General features: G+C 41.0%; 1 protein-coding gene across 2 annotated transcripts in view; it reads right to left on the bottom strand.

Annotated features, from left to right (window-relative positions):
- Nucleotides 1-3,676: 3,676 nt before the first annotated feature.
- SLC12A8 (solute carrier family 12 member 8) overlaps nucleotides 3,677-20,338 on the bottom strand; it is a 140,482-nt gene continuing 123,820 nt past the window's right edge. The window contains exons 11-14 of one of the 2 annotated variants that reach the window (XM_059687599.1): nucleotides 14,636-14,733; nucleotides 13,976-14,093; nucleotides 8,394-8,454; nucleotides 3,686-4,636 (exon numbers count right to left, since the gene is read on the bottom strand). In XM_059687599.1, coding sequence (XP_059543582.1) covers nucleotides 4,474-4,636; nucleotides 8,394-8,454; nucleotides 13,976-14,093; nucleotides 14,636-14,733 — 440 coding nt within the window. In that variant the 3' untranslated portion in view covers nucleotides 3,686-4,473. Of the gene's footprint in view, nucleotides 4,637-8,393; nucleotides 8,455-13,975; nucleotides 14,094-14,635; nucleotides 14,734-20,338 lie in introns of both variants that reach the window. The other variant, XM_059687600.1, reaches the window with a different exon arrangement.

The raw sequence follows: 20,338 nt of genomic DNA, 5'->3' as shown, positions 1-20,338 counted from the left end.
GCCAGTTTCTGTCCAGGATCTTTTGCCATGTTCTCTCCAGCGAAGTTCTTCTGTCTCTAGAGAACGTTCTGTGTAGGTTCTGTGCCTAGGTTCTGTCTCTCTTGGTTCTGTCTTCTAAGTTCTGTCTTGTTACATCTGTATTTATACCAGTTGATTCCAATCCTATCAATCTCTATTCCAAAGGTTAGGGCGTTTCTTATCTCCATTCCAGGGAGTAAAGATTATGTAGCTTAAGCATGATTGTTCGTAGTTAAAGTGATTAATTACCTGCCTGGCACTTAGTTAAGAGGTTTTATTCCCTCCTAACTTCAGGGGAAAATTCCTACCTGGGGAAACAACCTTTCTCACAGACCTTGGTTAAAACACATAGTGCCAAGAAGGTGAGCAAACATATTAAGAACAGTATGCCATATATGCCAGGTCCCTTGAAACAGCAAGCATGGACCGGCTCCCGGCAGAATATGAGGCAGGCATAAATGTATAAGTGCCAAGTCACTGAGATTTAGGGGCTGTTTGTTGTAGCAGCAAGTCCACCCTGACCAATACAGATACGTAGAGTTACACAGAGGTGCTCATCTGACAAGCAGCTCAATTAAAAACTGACGGCCACTGGACCATCTCCCCCTGAGACTTTCAGTTTGGGGTTCGTATTTGAAAGCAATGTTGATTTCTCCATCCTCAACCTCTTACCACATATGGCATATGTCACATCGCACCGAGGAGCACTCATCCAGCCTGCTAGCTGGCTGCTGGGGCACGACTGCTAATCCTTTGAAATGCCACTCACCCTCAGGGCTTCCCAGAGTGAATCTGATGTAGACCACGTGGCCCATAGTGTAAGCCAGGCTTCCCATTTGCTGAGTCCAGCTTGTTGTTTTTTTGTTTTTTTTATAGAGTGCCTTCTCTGATGAACACAGTCAGGAGAGGACACACACATGCACACACACACACACACACACACACTCATAGGTGTGTTTTTTAAGAAACAATAAAATAGGCTAAAAACCAAGGCTCTCTACTATTTTTGAGACTCCCATTTAGAGAACTGCTTCTGCCTCTTTTAGAAGAAGGCTTGTGGCCACCCTCACCTCAGTGACTGGTCAACTGCTCTCTGTCCTCCACTCACCCTAGCCCCTCAGTCTTGAACACAGAGAAAGTGCACCCGCCTTGATGCTGGGAAATGGGCTGTGTGCCCAGGAGCCCAGCTAGCGGGGGACCCCCTGATGCGGGTGGGTCTTTCTTGCCATCTGCTTTGCCTTTTCCTTAATGTGACCTCCCCCTCTCCTGCCTCAAGAGTCAGGGCCTCATGCCTGTGCTTGCTGCCTCAAACCAATACACTGGCATCCATTTCTGCCTGTGAGCCTCCTGCCAGGAGCCCAGGTACATCTCCCTGATGCCAAAGTGCTGCATGGTGTGCGGTGAGCACAGACCTCTGTATTCCCTTGTCTGCTGAGAAGTGCAAACAGTATGGAATAACCCCAGCTGTGCAAGCACCACCTCGGACCCTCTCTTGGGCATCTATGTGGACATCGAGGGTATAAGCCATGGCAAGAAGTGGGTAATTTGCTCTAGAGTAAGCCTCGGTTCAAAGAACCAGAGAGGGGGTAGGCTTTTTGATGTCTAAGAAAAATTCCTAAGGCTCTGGGAAGGGAAGGGAGAAGCCTGAGAGAAGTGATATAGGAAAGTGGCCAAATGAGTGTAATAACCAAGGGTGTGAGGGGAGGAGGCAGAGTTGAAATGGTGACCAGGTGGTAACCCTTGTTGGTTCTCCTCCCTGTGGCTGGGCCTGTGCAGATCTCCTGCTGTTGGCCAGTGAAGGTGTCCCACGGTGTGGCTGGTTGAAGCAGAAGGACTCCACTCTGCTCTGAAAGTTCAGGCTAGCAGGTGCCAAGAATCACTGCAGTTTCTCCTTCCTTCCTTCCTTCCTTCCTTCCTTCCTTCCTTCCTTCCTTCCTTCCTTCCTCCCTTCCTTTCCTTTCCTTTCCCTTCCCTTCCCTTCCCTTCCCTTCCCTTCCCTTCCCTTCCCTTCCCTTCCTTTCATCCTTTCTTTCTTTCTGTCCCCACAGTAAGTGACATGGAATCCGCAGGGGTGGGAGAAGAACATTTTTATGGCACGTCTTCCACCTTCATTTCTTCTTCAAAATGTGTCCAATTTTAGTATTCACAACTCCACTTGGAGGCAGGCAGAATTCTAATTCCCATTTTACAAAGAAGGAAATCAAGGCTCTGTGAGGTTAAGAAGCCTGTCCCAGGGCACAGAACTGGTAAGATCCAGGATTCAGAGATTTTCATCCCCAAAACCCATGAGTTTGCAACTATATACCAACTCCTTCTCAAGTGAGCCCACTTAAAAGTTACAGAAATCCAAAACACCAATCAGAAAGAATATATGCACCCCTATGTTCATAGCAGCACAATTTACAATAGCAAGATCTGGAAACAGCCTAAGTGCCCACCAGTACATGAGTGGATAAAAAAGTTGTGGTACATTTATACCATAGAATACTATGCAGCTATAAAAAAAAAAAAAAAAAAGAATCTCTTACCATTTGAAACAGCATGGAGGGACCTGGAGGACCTGGAGAACATTATGCTAACTGAAATAAGCCAGTCAGAGAAAGATAAGTATCACATGACCTCACTCATATGTGGAATCCAATGAACAAAATAAACTGATGAACAAAATAGATCCAGATACAGAGAAGCAGAGGATAGACTGATGAATCTCAGAGGTGGGGCTGGAGGGGTCGGAGGGGAAAGATTAACTGGGGAGTTTTTTACATATATGCATAGCCCAAGGACACAGGCAATAGAGTGGTGAAGGCCTGGGAAGGGCGGGTGTGGGGTAGAGGCAGTCAACGGAGGGAGGAAAGGGGACATCTGTAATACTTTCAAAAATAAAAATAAACATGTTTTAAATAAATAAATATAAACCACACACAAAAAAATAAAGGAATTTTAGCCAGCCAGTGTAGCTCAGTGGTTGAGCACTGACCTATGAACCAGGAGGTCACAGTTTGATTCCATCACGGCACATGCCCAGGTTTCGGCCTCAATCTCCAGAAGGAGGCATGCAGGAGACAGCTGATAGACAATTCTCTCTCATCACTGATGTTTCTCTCTCTCTCTCTCTCTCTCTCCCTCTCTCTCTCTCTCTCCCCCCCTCCCTACCTTGCTATAATCAATAAAAATGTATTTTTTAAAACAAGTAAAGTCCAGGACTCTCAAACTTACTAAATAAAACTTACTAAATAAAAAAATCTATGGGTGAGGTGCAGAAAGCTGCATTTTCAACAAGCCTGCCAGGTGATTCTGAGTACATGGACTATGGAGAGCCTCTCCCACAGAAGAGAGAGGTTATAACTGACCCAGCAGTACGTCCCTCCAGGCTCGGCAGAGAAACCACTGACTCTGGGCCAGGTGCTCCACTTATCTGGGGAAGCCACTAAGGCCTGGATGCTTGTGATGAATGCTGAGCTCACAGAGGAACCAAAATAGTTCCGTCCCCTCATGCATTTATACCAAAAAACACCTGCAAAGGTGTGGGGAGAACTGGGGACCATAAAAGCTTTTGAGAACATGAACCATGGGCTAATCATGATAATTTACCTTTTTAATTAAAAAGACCTTCACTGCACAAACATAGCTTACAGAGGCACGTACCCTTTGATCCTGCAATGCCACGTTTGGGAATTTATCCTTCAGAAATTCTTTATGCATGTACAAACGCACAAGATTATTCAGTGCAGAACTGATTATAACAGCAGCAAAAGACTGGAAATAATCCAAATGCCATGAGTGTGGAGCTGATGAAATAAATTACAGTGCATTCATACAATGAAAAGTAATGAGGAAACTGTATGTAATGATATGGAAATGTCTCCAAGATAGATCGTTAAGGGGAAAATCGAGGTGCAGAACACATGTATAATACGCTATCTTTTGTGTATAAAAGGGGAGTAATCAGAATCCCCATTTCTATTTGCTGGTTTATCATCGAGAAATGCTGGAAATAATATAAAAACGGTGTGGTGACCTCTGGGGCAGAGAATGGAACTGAACAGACGGGGAGCAAGGATGATTATACTTTGGGGTTTGTAACCATGTTGGTGCGTTATTTATTCAACGAGTAAATAATAAAATAAAAATTTAAACAACCATTTATTGCGGCCCTCGGAACAAGCAGTCTGGCCCGGTTCTCCACACCTGCCGGTCTTGGTGTCCGTGGGGAGCTCTTCAGACAGGGAGTGTGTTTCAGAGCCACGGCCATTCGCGTGGCTGCTCTGGTCGGCGGTGGTGTGCCAGACCAGAATGCAGATGTTCATTGTCCAACACGGCAGTGGGAGGACAGGTCTTTGAGTTTCTTACTGAGGAGAACCAGCTCCACAAAGGCTCTGGGATTGGAGTCCACGGAGCACTAGACAGCCCCAGGAGAGGAGGGCCCCGGCTGCCCAGGACTGAGCGCTCAGCACTCTAGTACTGAGGCATCAGCTGCTCTCGGCTCACCCGGGAGGAGTGGTGGTAGCGGTCCCGAGTGGCGAAGTCTGTGTTCTCTTGGGTGAGCTGCTTCATCTCCATGTCAACTCTCGCCAGGGACGGCGCCAAAATGATCTGCTCCTGTGGGGATCGCAAGCTCCTTTGGTGAGAGAAAAGAAACACAGAGGACCGTCAGAAGGAAAGGCCAAGCGCTGAACAGGGAAGAGGAGTCTCCCCTGGGAGAGAAAAAGTATTTGCAAAAAACATTCTTGTCCTTAGTATTGAACATATATGTTAAAAAACACAACTGTACCTATTTTTGTTCATGAGGCAGAGAAGCATCAAACAGACTGTCAAACTATAGCGGAAAGGCTGGGGAGGGTTGAAGGGGAGGTAAGAGATCAACCAAAGGACTTCTATGCATGCACATAAGCATAACCAATGGATGCAAGACACTGGGGTGGGGGGGGGGAAGCGGTGAGGGCATGTATGGGGGCAGCGGGGGGGAGATAGGGGAGGCCAAGAGAAGGTCAATGGGGGAAAAAAGGAAACATATGTACTGCTATTTGTAATACTTTAAATAAAATAAAATTTTAAAAAACACAACTGGTGCAAGTTACATGTACAAATGTTTATGAATAAAGTATGAGAAATGAGTATAAAATAAGGAGAGAAGTGACTTTTACCTTTCTTTAGCATAAATCTATAAAAGTGTACAAAATAACCATCCAAACAGTGTCATGCTGGGACTCGATAGCATTTCTTTGCTTTTTTGTCAAGTGAAATAATGGAATGGAGAGGCTGAAAAACAGAGAAGAGTAGAAAGAGAAACCTCTTTGGTTCATGGGAAAGAAGCTGAGTGAGGAATGATTTCCAGAGCTAAGGCTGACATAGCAGGCAGCTCCGAGACAAACTACAGAGGCTTTGACACCACATTGGCCTGAAGACAAAGAACAAGTCCCGATGTGGATTCCACTGTCACTGAAGTGCCGACATACAGTTGGAGTTGGAATAAACTGGGACACACAAGGAAAGTGCCAGAGGCTAAGGAATAAGGAGAGATTCGACCGGCGGTCAGGGATGTGCAGAGGATGGATACAGTCATGGCTCTGCCCCTCATGAGCCCAGTGGCCTCAGAAAAACTGCCCCACCTCCTTGTGCCAAAGCCTTTGTCTGACCTTAGACGTGATTGCCCCTTAGAAATTTAACTGAAAAGAATCATCTACTTTACAAGTAATAATGTCAATTTTTAAAATAGGGGTATATTTGATAGTTGTAAAGACATTTTTAAAGGTATAAATCTAATGTTTCAATCTTTAAAAGTTAAGCAGAAAGCTTTAACTGACTTTGGCAAAAAGTGCCGTTACAGAAATTCAGATCACATGATGAAGGCCTTGCAGCCACTGAGAACATATCTGAATTAGGTTGAGGTTTTCTGAGAAATGAATTAACTTCTATAAAGGTTGAGTCTTCAAGAAATAAAGGTGAGAAGTGTCAAAAATACCATCCCAATGAACATAGAAGTGTTTTTGCCAATGTATTTTTTTCATTAATGCTGGTTTGTTTGTTTATGTTTGTTTGTTTGTTTGTTTGTTTTTAAAAAGGTGAAACCATTACATTCTTCTAAGTTCTGGCAAATAATATGCCTCACTTTCTAATCTAGAATGGTCTAAAAATTCTCACCTGGGCAGTTGCTAGGACTTTAGGAAAGAAAGCCTTGTCAAGGTCAGGCTAAATGTCACATAATTCTGGGAATTTTAGGTGTAATACAGGGAGCAACTTAATCAAATTCCTTTGCCCAAACACTTTCACCACACCATTACTCTTCTTTGATTTTGAAGAGCATCTGGGTCCATAGTTGTAAACAAGCAAAAAACAACCAACCAAACTTCAAAATTACAAAATAGAAAACACAGCTACCAATTTCTACTTTTTAAAAACAATCACCATTTCTTGGTCCTTTCACCTTCCTACATAATCATCACAAAACATCGCTCAGGAGCCATGGTGAGGCCAGCACGTGTAATGGGGAGACTTAGCTGATGCCTCCATCGCCTACTTCACAAGCCCACGGAGCTATGCGTAGTATGGACTGGGTTCTAGTCCAACCAAAGTATTGCCCTCTTCTAAGAATAATCTCCTAATACATTCTTCTTTCTACATAGCACCACAGTGACCTCAGAGGTGAAATTCTAGGAATTCAGAAAGCAACAGAAGGAGCAGTGGCCTCCCATGGCCATGTGTAGGCTTTGAAACGGCAAATGCCTAAAAATATCCCTGTAAATCAGATGGGGCCCAATACCCCTAGCCACTCAGCAGCTCCAGATCTTTAGGCAGCCTCTACACAGAAGCTCTTTCCACTGAAACTCAACTTTTCCTCAGGACGAGGTGACAGGGAGAAGAGACCAGTGCGCGAGTGTTGTGATCTGAGTCACCCAGCCTGGGGCCTCACTCAGATGGGAAGAGAGGCAGAGAGGTGACCCCACCCCTCCCATAGCTCCGCACTGAATGTTAGCCCAGCTTCCAAGCAGATGACAGGGATCTCCCCGCACACCACCCTCCCTCCCAGCCCTCACCCTGTCAGTTTCCCTGGCCCCGATCCTTTGTCTTCACCGTCCCAGGCTCTAGCTCAGTGGTTCTCAACCTTCTGGCCCTTTAAATACAGTTCCTCATGTTGTGACCCAACCATAAAATTATTTTTGTTGCTACTTCATAACTGTAATGTTGCTACTGTTATGAATCGTAGTGTAAATATCTGATATGCAGGAGGGTCTTAGGCGATCCCTGTGAAAGGGTTGTTCGACCGCCAAAGGGGTCGCGGCCCACAGGTTGAGAACCGCTGCTCTAGAAGCAAGCTTTAATTTCTTGTGCAAGCTTGAGCAAATTGGTAGTGCTTATAAGACTTGTCTTAAAAAGGATTCTTGGAAGGTAGGAAGGGGGCGTTACTGTTTACTAGATGGAGTGTTTCTGTTTTTACAAGACAGTGAGTTGAGATACATGGTGGAGGTGGTGGCACAACAATATGAATGTAGTTAATACCACTGCACTGTACACTTAGAAAGGGTAAAATGCTACATTTTATGTTATCTGTACTACATCACAATTAAAAATATGGGGGACGGGGGAAGGATTCTGAATGTACATCTGGGATCCAAGGGAAAGGGTCCATCAGCAATATCTGGGCATGGAAGGTAGAAATATTGGCAAGTGCAACCCAGACATCTAGATTGTCAAAAACAAACCAACAAAATGAAATCATAGTAAACACTTGATTGAGTTCTGCCTGGATTTTCCCAGCCTGCAGCGTTGGTTCCTCGAAGGAGGAGGGAACGTAATTTCCTAGAGTCCCAAGGCCTTAGCATTGTCTCCAGAAGGGTGAAGGAGGAGGAAAGAGATTAGGGCACTCATGAAATCTTACGTTCTCCATGAGGCCTTCTCCTATTTCTCAGGAGAGTCGATTCTTCCCTTTCCCTGCGTGTTTGAACACGGAGGTGCCCCAGAAATCCTCCAAGATCCCTACTCTGTATATTTCTGTACTTGGCTTCTGCACTTTCACCAACACAGTCAGATCAACGGCCTTTGGGCTTAACCTTGTGTGTGATAATGTGCTGATGCTAGTGTGTCTCAGACCATGAACTCACTGAGAATAGCTCTCTGGACTGAGCACCCGCAATCAGATTCTACATAAAGCCCCTGTTCATGATTCCTAAGAATAGAAAGCAGGAGGACATGAGCCAGAGGAAGCTTCTGATGAGCTGAGGCTGGGGGCTGGGCGGGGGAGGGCAGTGAGGAGCAGAGTCTGAGTCTCCTCTAGGGTCTCAATTGTTGGGTTCCCGCACACAATTCACCCTCGCCCAGTTAGGAGTGGGACCCAGGACACTCATCCACCCCGGTCGTGGCCCCAGATTAGCACTGACCTGCAGGAGGGGATCAGAAGAGACCGCATCCATCTGAAAAAACTGAAGTTGGAGGCTGATCCTACAGGGAAGACATATACATGAATATTGCTGAAGGCTCTCGATATGCATCTAAAATCCCAGTTTTAATAGAATATATATCCTCTGACACACATGCACAATTAGTATAATTTTTTTTCCTTTTTCAGCCTAACCAAACTATATATATATATATATTATGCTAATTAACTGGGACGCTGTAACGGGTCAACCCGGACAGGAGGAGGTTGTGTGCGCGCAGCGTCTGGGGCGGGGCGGCAGGGGCCTCCATACCCCTGCACTGGGGGAGGGCCTGATCAGCAGTGGCCACAGCTGCTTCAAGGGCCAGAGAGGGAGGCAGGGCCAGACTGGCAGTGGCCAGGCTGCTTCGGGGCCTGGGGAGTGAGGCAGGGCCGGACCGGCAACTAGAGGTGGGCAGCATTGTGCAATTTCAAATCATGCGCTAGGCTGCTAGTATTCATTATAATATTCCCTGATAGCAGCCTGCTAAGGACTTCATGCCCATATGTAGTTTCCAAAAATTTATTTCTAAATTTCAAATTCTCAAGAAAGAAACTGAATAAAGTGCTATAGAGAAAAAAAAGCAGATGACTTGCTAACTTCAGTCCTATGGATTTAAAAAATTTTGGTATTTTTTTTCTTAGATTCAAACTATGTGTTAAATATGTGCTATAAAATCCCCTGCTAGACCATACGCCCTTTGAGGCTAGGAAGCACGTCTTCTCCATCTTGTAACACTCCCCACACCCACAGGAGTTGGCACCCAGGAACTTTTCTACGGGTGTTAAGTGAATCCAATTGCTCACAGTGTAGAAATGTTAGAGCTGAAGTTTGAAGTGAGATTCTTGTTGATACTGACTAAATATACTGACATCAGACACACTAATTAGAATAGGGCTAATCAGCTTTTTAAAAATATATTTTTATTGATTTCAGAGAGGAAGGGAGAGGAAGAGATAGAAACATCAACGATGAGCGAGAATCATTGATAGTTGCCTCCTGCATGCCCCCTACTTGGTATTGAGCCTGCAACCCAGGCATGCACCCTGACCAGGCGAATGGATCTGTGACCTCCTGGGTCATAGGTTGACACTCAACCACTGAGCCACACCAGCTGGGCCTAATCAACTTTTTAAAAAAAAACAAAACAAAAACCTCATCCCTTCTTTGGTGTGGGGTTTTTTAAAATCTCATATAATGAGTTACATATAACTTTAAGAAACCAAATCAAATGTCATTTTATAAAATGTTCTTCTAAATTATATATATTTGCATTAATATCTACAATTGTAAACAGAAAGTTTCTAACATATTCTGATGTTGTCAGGAGGAAGCAAATAAACAAACATTTTATCAACTGACCTTTCTTATTGTGATCATTTGGAGTCTAAGTTATCTAAATTTTAGATGGAGACTGGCCTGAAATTTTATTTCATACCTTCCTGTGAATAGATTTCTGGGAATGATTTGAATTTCTTAGGATCAAACTAACTCCTAAGAAATTTAGAAGCAAACACTGATGTAATCACTGTGTTAATTAAAATATATTCTGTCCCTTAAATTAGTTGGTATAAGGACCTCTTGTTAGCATGACTTTTCTAAAGCACTGTTATTGTTTCTTAAACACCCTCACAGACACACCCACAAATAATGTTTAATCAGGGAACTGTGGCCCAGTCAAGTTGACTCAAAAAATTAACCATCACAGGAGGCTTCACAGAGGAGGGTGGCTTTTGAAGGATCCTGAACTAAAAGACCTGGGTTTTCATCACAGGTCACCTCTGAGGGCCTTAGCAGGGCATGTCGTCACTCTGGGATTTACTGCTCTCCCTTCTACTCCACCATCTTTACCAAAAGTCCTCGAAAGCATTATTCTTAATGTGCATGTGACTTCAAGTGTATGAAGTACATTTCTTTCAAAAATATACATCAAATTATTCTAATTCTGAAGAATTTTTTCTTCAGTTTGCCTGGATTGCTGTGGTTCATTTAGTTAGGACTTAGAACTAATTGCTTTATTTTAAATTGGGGCATCATAGAAATTTGTTGAAAAGGGCTCTCAAATGTATTTTTTTAAAAATAGTTTTATTGTTGAGACTTAACTGTAAATCACCACAGAGTATTGATTATACTTTCTTACTATTATATTCTTGATGCTCTGACCTTTGGGGCCTTGATCCTAGAGATAGCAAAGAACTCCCCTGTGAACACCCCTTTGATATACAAATCAACCAAACCAGAACCCACACCCCCAAATTCTCACACAAAGAGCCAATACGCCCCTGCCTTAAATCATGCTAGGGCCACATAGCAGACAACTAGAGACCACCCCTATATACTCTTTTTTGTCTGGTTTCTTCCACGCAGCATAATTATATGAGTTTCATCCATGTTATTGTATGTTCTTTTTATTACTGAGTATTCCATTGTAGAAGTACATTGGCTAGTTCATATAGCAGGTATATGTTTGACTTTTAATAACCTGCCAAACTGTTTTACAAAGTGATTGTATTATTTTATTTCCACCAGTAGTATACGATAGTTCTAGTTGCTCCACATCCTTGCCAACACTTGGCATGATCAGTATTTTTAATTTTAACTCCTCTAATAGGTGTGTAGTAGTATAATATTGTGGTTTTAATTTGTATTTCCTAATCACTAATCATGTTGAGCATCTTTTCATATGCTTAAGACTTTCCATATAAGTATTTTATTTTATTGTTTTATTGATTTTTAGAGAGGGAGGAAGGGAGAGACAGAGAGAGAGAGAAACCAATGGGAGAAAGATACAGTGATAGGTTGCCTCTTGCCCATGCCCTGACTGGTGATTGAACCCACAGCCTAGATATGTGCCCTGACTAGGAATCGAACCCATGACCTTCTGGTGTATGGGATGATACTCCAACCAACTGAGCCACACATGCCAGGGCTCATATAAATATTTTAGAGTCTGCTTGCTAACTTCCACAAAAAAAGGCAGCAGAGATTTTTATTGGGATTATGTCGAATCTGTAGAGCAATTTGGGGAGAATCAATGTCTTAAGAATATTGAATCTTCCAATTCATGAACTTAGTATATGTCTTCATTTATTTCTTTAATTTCCTCTTTCCTTTCTTCTCAGAAATGTTTTTGTTTTCCTCTTCTAGTCTGTAAATATGGTGAATTACATAGAATAATTCAGAATGTTAAACCAACCTTCAATTCCTGAGATAAACCTATTTAGTTACGATGTATTATCCTTTTTATATTTTTTTATTCAGCTTGGTAAAACTTTGTTACAAATTTTTGTATCTATGGTCATGAGGGATAGTTTGCAGAGAATTTATATTCTTTCTTCCTTAAATGTTTGATAGGTTTCATTAGTGAAGCCATCTGAGTTTTCTTTGTGGGAAGGTTTTAATAACAAGTTTAACTTCATTACTAGATGACTTAAATAGCCTTATTTTTCTTCTAGAATGAACTTTGATAGTTTGTCTTTTTCAAGGAATTTTCCCAATCCATCTAAGTTGTCATATATATTGGCATAAAGCTGTTTAAAAATATTTATTTATTTTCCTTTTAATATCTATAGATTTTCTAGTAATGTCATCTCCCTCACTCCTGATACTGGTCATTTTTTACCTTCTCTCCTTTTATTATGATCACTCTGGCTAAAAGTTTGTCATCTGTATACATGATATCACATAACCAGTTTCTTGTTTTATTGGCATTCTCTACTTTTTCTATTTTATATATTATTGATTTCTACTTTTATCTTCATTGCTTCTTTGTTTCTCTTATTTGGGTTTAATTTGCTCTTCTTTCTCTAGTTTTCTTAAGTTGGAAGTGGGGGGTCATTGATTTAAGACCTTTCTTCTTTTCTAATATGAACATTTGATGCTATAAACTTCCTTCTAAGTATCGAATTAGCTGCATCCCACAATTTTGATGTTATATTTTCATTTTCATTCAGTTTCAAATATTTTGTAATTTTACTTATTATTTCTTCTTTGAACCCTGAGTTATTTCATTTCTTTACTTGATTTAGCATTGTTTAGTGTTCTTAGTCATTTAGTGTTCTTTAGTTTCTAAATATTTGGGGATTTTCCAATACTAGATATCTTTCTGATATTTATTTCTAATTTACTTCTCATTTGGTCAGAGAACATACTTTTTTCTTGAATTTACTTGAATACCTTTAAATATATCGAAACTTTTTATGTCCTAAAAATATGGTAAATATTCCATTTTTATTTTAAAAGAACATATATTCTTCTGTTAGGTGAAATGGTCTATAAATCTTAGTTTGTCTAGGTTTGTGGATAATGTTATTCAAGTCTTCTAATGTCTTACCAATATTAAGCCTACTTGTTTTATCAATTATTGAGAGAGGTATTGAAACCTCTTATTTTAATTATGAATTTTTCTATTTCTTGTTACAGTTATACCAGGTTTTACTTCATATATTTCAAAGCTCTATTTTTAAGTGCATAAAGATTAAGATTTTTTATGTCCTCTTCATGAATTTTTTACTTTATCTTCATGAAATAATCCTTTATTCCTGGTAACATGCTTTTCTCTAAAATCTATTTTGCCTGATAGTAATATAGTCACTCCAGGTTTGTTTTGATTCACATTATTGTATCTTTTCCCATCTTTTTATTTTTAACTTATTTTGTGTCTTTATATTTAAAGTAGGTTTCTTGTAGGCAGCATATAGTTGTATCATGCATTTTTATTCAATCTGACAACCTCAGTGTTTAGGCCACTTTATTGAGAGTGTTTACACCATTTATTTTTAGTGTGATTATTGATTGATATGGCTAGGTTTATATAAACTGCCTTGTTATTTGCTTTTTGTTTGTCCCGTATGCCCTTTATTATCTTTTCTTCTTTTTCTGCTTTCTTTTGATTTGAGCATTTTAAAATTCAATTTTACCTCCTTTATTGTCTTACTAGTTGTAACTCTTTGTTATTTTTTTAAAAATATATTTTATTGATTTTTTACAGAGTACAGAGTGGAAGGGAGAAAGATAGAGAGTTAGAAACATCGATGAGAGAGAAACATCGAACAGCTGCCTCCCGCACATCTCCTACTGGGGATGTGCCCGCAACCCAGGTACATGCCCTTGATCGGAATCGAACCTGGGACCCGTCAGTCCGCAAGCTGACGCTCTATCCACTGAGCCAAACCAGTTTTGGCTCTTTGTTATTTTTTAATGGTTGCTTTAGAGTTTGTAGTACACATTTTTAACTTATCACAGTCTACCTCTAAGTGATATTATAGTACTTCACATATAGTATCAGAAAGTTAAAACAGTATATTTCCATTTCTTCCCTCCTGGCCCTTGTGCTATTGTTATCATCCATTTTACTTCTACATGTCTTATTTTTTAATTTATCATTTATGTGCATGTCATATTTTCCCCCTAAACTATAAGCTACTTGAAAATGGGATTCATATCTGTCAGTGTTGGCATTTAGTTGGTGCTCAAAACACATTTCTTCAATGGATCCTAAAAGAGAAAGAGGAAGGTGGTGGCAACATGGCCCTGCTGCTTACCAAGGTGAAGCCCGGGACTGGCCCGACCAATGTAGAAATACACAATGGCAGCAACACACATGTTGATCAAAGCATAGACCCACTGGATCACAAACATGATGACAAGAGACCCAACGGCCTGTGGAAACAGTAGGAAAGGCAAGTCACCTAATGATTTATCACATTGTAGGCAAACCATAAGGCTAGTCCCTCTCATCAACCTTTGATCACTATAAAAGTTTACTTAATTGAAGTTCACTCATAATTTTTAAAAAAAAACTCATGTAAGCAGATATTTGAGAAGATACCTTCTGAAAGTACCCTCTAATCAAAACTATCAATAAATAGTTATTCTTTCCTAGTTCACTGTCCTATTCCTCCCTAGAAGAAACAAAGTGAAATTATGCTAATTTGGTATACCTAGAAATTTAGTGACCAAGAGGTTATCAGAGATGATTATTTTACAAGTAACCCACTGATTAAAATCAATGCTGCACTAAATGTAATCTTGCCATTTGCAGTCTTGCCTAAATTCTAATATAACAGGTAGTTAAATGACATTGCTCCTGGTTAAGACTCTCCTCTTTCCTTCCCACAGCCCCAACCCTGAGATCACACATGTCTCCAATTCTCCTTGAATTATGTCACAAGGACAACTGAGATAAAAATGAAGCTACTCACCCCCAACAGGGAGACCCAGGGGTTGCATATGCGAGCGTAGAAAGAAGTAGTTCTGCTCTGGATATCTTGTTCCTGGAGCCTAGACTTTAGGAAGAAGTCTAAAAAATAAATGAGCCAAATCCTTATTACCAATCTGTTACCAAATCCTCTTATATTTTTATGAACAAATACTTATAAGCTCATCTTCTCAACCTAAAAGACAACTTCCACTCACTTCAACCATTAACTTTCTTGTGGTCTTAGTCAACTCATTCTCCTACTCTCTGATGTAACAAATTTACCATCTCTCCTCTCAAAGGAGAGCTTTCATATCCTCTCATCACCAAACCTACCAACCCACTTGCACCTGCACCTTCTCCTTGCCTTCCCTCCTTGTCCAGTGGATGAACAGTCCCGGCTCCTGTGTAAGGCCCATTCTCTGCTTATGCTTTGCTTGAGGATTTTGCTTTTGCATCCTTGATTTTTCCATCCTATACTGAACCATTACCATCTATAATAATAAAAGCATAATATGCTAATTAGACCGGCTGTCTTCCAGATGGGGCTGCGAGAGAAGCCTGGTCCCGGGTGCCAGAGGGAAGCCAGTGGCAGCAGCTAGGGCAAGGAAGGCCTACTCTTGCATGAATTTAAATATAAATACCTCTAGTTAAACATAAATACCCTACACTGCAATTTCTCCCACTTAAGCAAATACCTTCTGGTCAACCCCTAGTTACTGCCCTATTCCTTTGTCTTCCTTATAGCAAAACTCCTCAAAAGAATTGCCTATACATTATTTACCTCCCATTATTTCCTCAACCCACTGTAAGATTGTAAGATTCCACTAAAACTACTCTTCCTAAGTTGCCAATGACTTGATCTTTTCAAATTCAATGGTCAATTCCCAGTCCTCATCCTATGAGGCCTTTCAGACAGCGTCTGACACATGTGATCACTTCCTGCTTATTGAAACACTTCCTTCTCTTGCTTTCTAGGATGCCTCGTTCTCCCAGCTTTCCTTCTACATCCTTGACCACTTCTTTTGGTCTTCTTTACTGGTTCACCTTCCAAACCCTAAATATTGTAATATCCCAACCTTCATTCAGTCCTCAGCACTCCTTTTACCCCCATATATACTCACTCCTGGGATATCTCATCTAGTCCCATGGCTTTAAATACTATCTATATATTTATGATTCAAATTTACATCATCCTTGACCCTTGAACTAAAATTTTGAGTATCTAGTTTTCTTCTCAATAGCTCCTCTTACATGGCTAACAAGCACCTCAAACCTTAGCATGGCTAATGCAAAAATCTATTCTCCCCAAGTCTTCTTCATCTGAATAAATGACACCACCATTCACTCAAATATCTATGATTCATCCTTGACTGGTCTTTTCCTCACACTTACACCTAGTCCATCAGTAAATCCTCTGACTCTACCATCAAATATATTCAGAATTTGACTATTCCTCACTGTACAATTCACTGCTCCATTAAAATGCCCTCTTCTCAGAGAGATCTTTCCTGACAAAGCTCTCTGAAACAGTACGCCCTCTCCCCACCTAGTCTCTCTCTTATCCCATCACCCCACCTTGTTACTCATCATAGTACCTGACATTAAGTGTATATTTGTTTGTTTGTTTATGTACCTTCCCCTACTAGAACGCAAGCTCAATGATAGCAGAGACCCATGTCTATTCAGCATGTTCTCCGGCACCTTGAACAGTGCTTAGAATGTAGTAAATGTTCCATTCATGTGGTTAAATGAATGAGCAAACCATCCTAGCCCCCAGAGAAATCTTTATTCTCTCAACATCTGTCTTCCTTCATCATATGTTGCCAATTATTATATTTATCTTTTATACCTGAGGGCAAGGACTGTGTCTCTTATATCTCTAAATGCCAAATCTAGACATTTAGAAGTTCATGTATAGGAAGTGCTCAAAAAATGTCTCCCTATTAATTGTGGATTGAAATAAACTCTCCCAAGCATTATGACTGATTTGAATTGATGGCTCTGCTACTTTTTAAAAAAAGAAATAATACTGTTATACTTCCATTAATTAAATTGTATAACTTTAACATGTTCAATGCATGATTCATTTTTTTCAGCCATTGGCTTAGTGAAATACAGTTGCCCTCTTGGTTACTAAGAAGGAACACTATTGGTTAAGGACTTAGATTATTGCCTCTCTGAGATTTGCCAAATGTTAAGCTCACCTTTTCATACTTGATCTTGATCTTGCACAACATCAATTACAGTGTACCTAAGGGAAGTGTGTGTGTGTGTGTGTGTGTGTGTACGCTTTCTGAGAAGCTCAGGAGAAAGTAGTTAGGAAGGGACGTGTCCTGCAGGCAAGGACAACACATCAGCAAATGAGGGAGAATTCATGCAAGGATGCTCAATGACTTTGAATAGGTCTCACAGCACAGCCAAACAATATGGTTCAAAATCCTTCCAAATAACTAAAGGAATTTTTTCTCTTGTTAAGGATTTTGCTGGAAAAAACAAGCCTTGTGGATTATTGGTGGAAGGGGACATTTTTCACATTAGAAATTCTAGAGCAGTGGTTCTCAACCTTCTGGCCCTTTAAATACAGTTCCTCATGTTGTGACCTAACCATAAAATTATTTTCGTTGCTACTTCATAACTGTAATGTTGCTACTGTTATGAATCGTAATGTAAATATCTGATATGCAGGATGGTCTTAGGCGACCCCTGTGAAAGGGTCGTTTGACCGCCAAAGTGGTCATGACCCACAGGTTGAGAATTGCTGTTCTAGAGTAATGACCAGAAAGGCAACTTAACTTTTCAAGTTTTAGTTGCAAAACAAACAAATAAACAAAACCATGCATCAGGCACATTAAAGATATCAAATATAAAAAACAGAGTAAAAATAATATTGAAGTGTCTTTTAAAATATAATGGTATGTCTAACATATTCAATGTTCACAAAATCCATGCAGATATAAACACAGTAAACATGAAAGGTGAAAACAATTATGTTAATTTTTAAAATCATGAATTTAAGTAACTTTATAGACATTAGGAATCTAAATATTAAACTATCTCTGTAAATGCACCTCATGTCTTTCTCAGAATACATAAGCACAGTTCTGGTCAGCATGTACAAACCAAGAATGTGCACAGATGCTGTCCACAGTGATCCTGTTTCAAGTCCAGGTGGCCTTTTATCATGATAATGCAATTCTTTTAACTGCTTTCCAAATGCGGTACATTTCAGTTATTTCTAACTTGATTATGCAATTCCCCCCAATAGATTTTCTAAGCCAGGGCAATTAAACAGGTTTATATTCCTTGTTACATCTTTAAAAAAAATTTTTTTTATTGATTTTTAGAGAGGAAGGGAGAGAGAGAGAGAGAGAGAAACATTGATTAGTTGCCTCCCACACACTCCCAAACTGGGGATCAAACCCACAACCTGGGCATGTAACCTGACCAGGAATTGAACCTGCCACCCTTTGATGTATGGGATGACCCTCTAACCAACCAAGCCACACTGGCCAGTGGTGCTCAGTGGTTGAGTATTGACCCATGAACCAAGAGGTCACCAGTTCAATTCCCGGTCAGGGTACATGTCCTGTTTGCGGGCTTAGTCCCCAGCAAGAGGCAGCTGATGGATGATGTTTCTCTCTCATCTTTCTCATCAATGTTTCAATCTCTCTATCCCTCTCCCTCCCACTCTCTCTAAAATCAAATATATATGTATATGTATATGTATACTATATAATAAAGAGGGACTATGCTAATTGACCCTCATGCCATCACAAAGATGGTGGCACCCACAGCCAATAAGGAGGGAATATGCTAATTGACTGCCCCACCCTCAAAGATGGCAGCACCCACAGCCACAAGATGGCTGGCAGGGGAGGGCAGTTGTGGGAGATCAGGCCAGCAGGGGAGGGCAGTTGTGGGGGACCAGGCCTGCAGGGGAGGGCAGTTAGGGGTGACCGGGCCAGCAGGGGAGGGCAGTAGGGGGCAACTGGGCCAGCAGGGGAGCAGTTAGGCATCGATCGGGCTGGCAGGGGAGTGGTTAGGGGCAATCAGGCAGGGAGGCAGGTGAGCGCTTGGGAGCCAGCAGTCCTGGATTGTGAGAGGGATGTCCGATGGCTGGTTTACGCCCGATCCCACAGGGATTGGCAGTAGGACATCCCCCAAGGGGTTCCAGATTGGAGAGGGTGCAGGCTGGGCTGAGGGACACCCCTCCCCCAGCACACAAATTTCGTGCACCGGCCACTACTGTGTGTGTGTGTGTGTGTGTGTGTGTGTGTGTGTGTGTGTGATTAACAATGCCTAATGCTGAGTTTAGATGAGACAATCTGTGTTAATTGCTTCTCTCAGTGTCAAGAACATGGGGCATGCTCAATAAATGCTGCCTATTTTTAGCTACAAACATTATTTAACACTTAAAAGTAAAAGTTGGTTTGTTGAGTGGACAATAAATGAGTCTGGGAATTGATTTTTCAAATGTAAACTACATATTCATCTCTTCTGACCTCTGCTTAATATAATCTGGATTCTGACCTTCCTGTTTTTAAAAATAATATGCTTTGGAAGGTACGCTTTTATCAGTTGTGCTTGTCTGAATAATTGTTTCCTTCTGCGGCACTGTTGTTCAAATGTTTTTTATTTCCATTTAATCAGATCCTTTTTATCTCTGATGATGTCTTTAATAGTCAGAAATATTTCTCTTGCACAGCTGTTATAAATAAGGAATTCGTGGCTATATAAGGCATAAAATACAGCCCCAAGTTAATTTTGGGGGCCCATTTGCTCTCAATAGCATTTATTCAGTAGCAATTTGATTCTTGTTATTTCATGGCATCTGGTTTGTCACAGATTAGGTTCTTATGACAGTTTATACTTTCTATTCTACTGATCAATGTTTAAATTTTTTAGACAATATTTGTTCAAATGTTCATCAATTTCACCAGCTTTTACTGAGTGTTTGTTGGATGCCATGTGTCGTGTGCCGTGTGGGAATGCTGTGATGAACACAAGGTGGAAAGACATGGTTTATGACTAAAGGAAGCTCACAGTCTAAAGGCACAGGAATGAAACTAGTATTTCTTTTCCTTAAGACAGACAGATGAGCGGAGCTGAAGACAAACGTATAAACACATGTGATCTGAATGTGTAAGACAATGTGATAATTATTTATACTTCCTGTATGAATCAAATGTTATGCTTGCACAGCAGGGGGACCAGGTAATCCTTCTCAGAGGGCATAAAAATGGGTCTGAAAAGTCAGATGGATTTTAAACACGAAGTCAGAGTTTTCCAGATGGAGAAGGGGGAGGTGAAGCAATTTGAGGAGGCAGAACAGCATACACCAAGGCAGGAAGGAATGAAGAACATGACGTGTTTAGAGCACTAGTCTGGGTGGATCCACAAGTAAGTGCATGAGTTGTCATGAGGAAAGTGGCCAGGAAGGTAGGTCTGGATTATAAAGAACCTTAAAGATCACACCAGGGATCTTGGACTGTCTATGGACGGCATTAGATTCTGGTGAAGGTTTTTAACTAAGAGACACAAGATGAGAGTTTTATTTCAGAAACATCATTCAGTGGACAATAATGAGAAGGAGAAGCAGAATGTGGGGAAATCTGGGGGCAGAAGACTGATTGGGAGACTTAACCAGAGCCTGGGTGCTAGATGATGAGGGTCTATATCAAGGCAAAGCAGCAAGGATGGAGGG

This window comes from Myotis daubentonii, chromosome 3, assembly GCF_963259705.1.
Source record: "Myotis daubentonii chromosome 3, mMyoDau2.1, whole genome shotgun sequence".
Taxonomy (NCBI): Eukaryota; Metazoa; Chordata; class Mammalia; order Chiroptera; family Vespertilionidae; genus Myotis; species Myotis daubentonii.
Note: the sequence above shows the minus strand (reverse complement) of the source record. Positions and strands in the feature narration are given on the sequence as shown.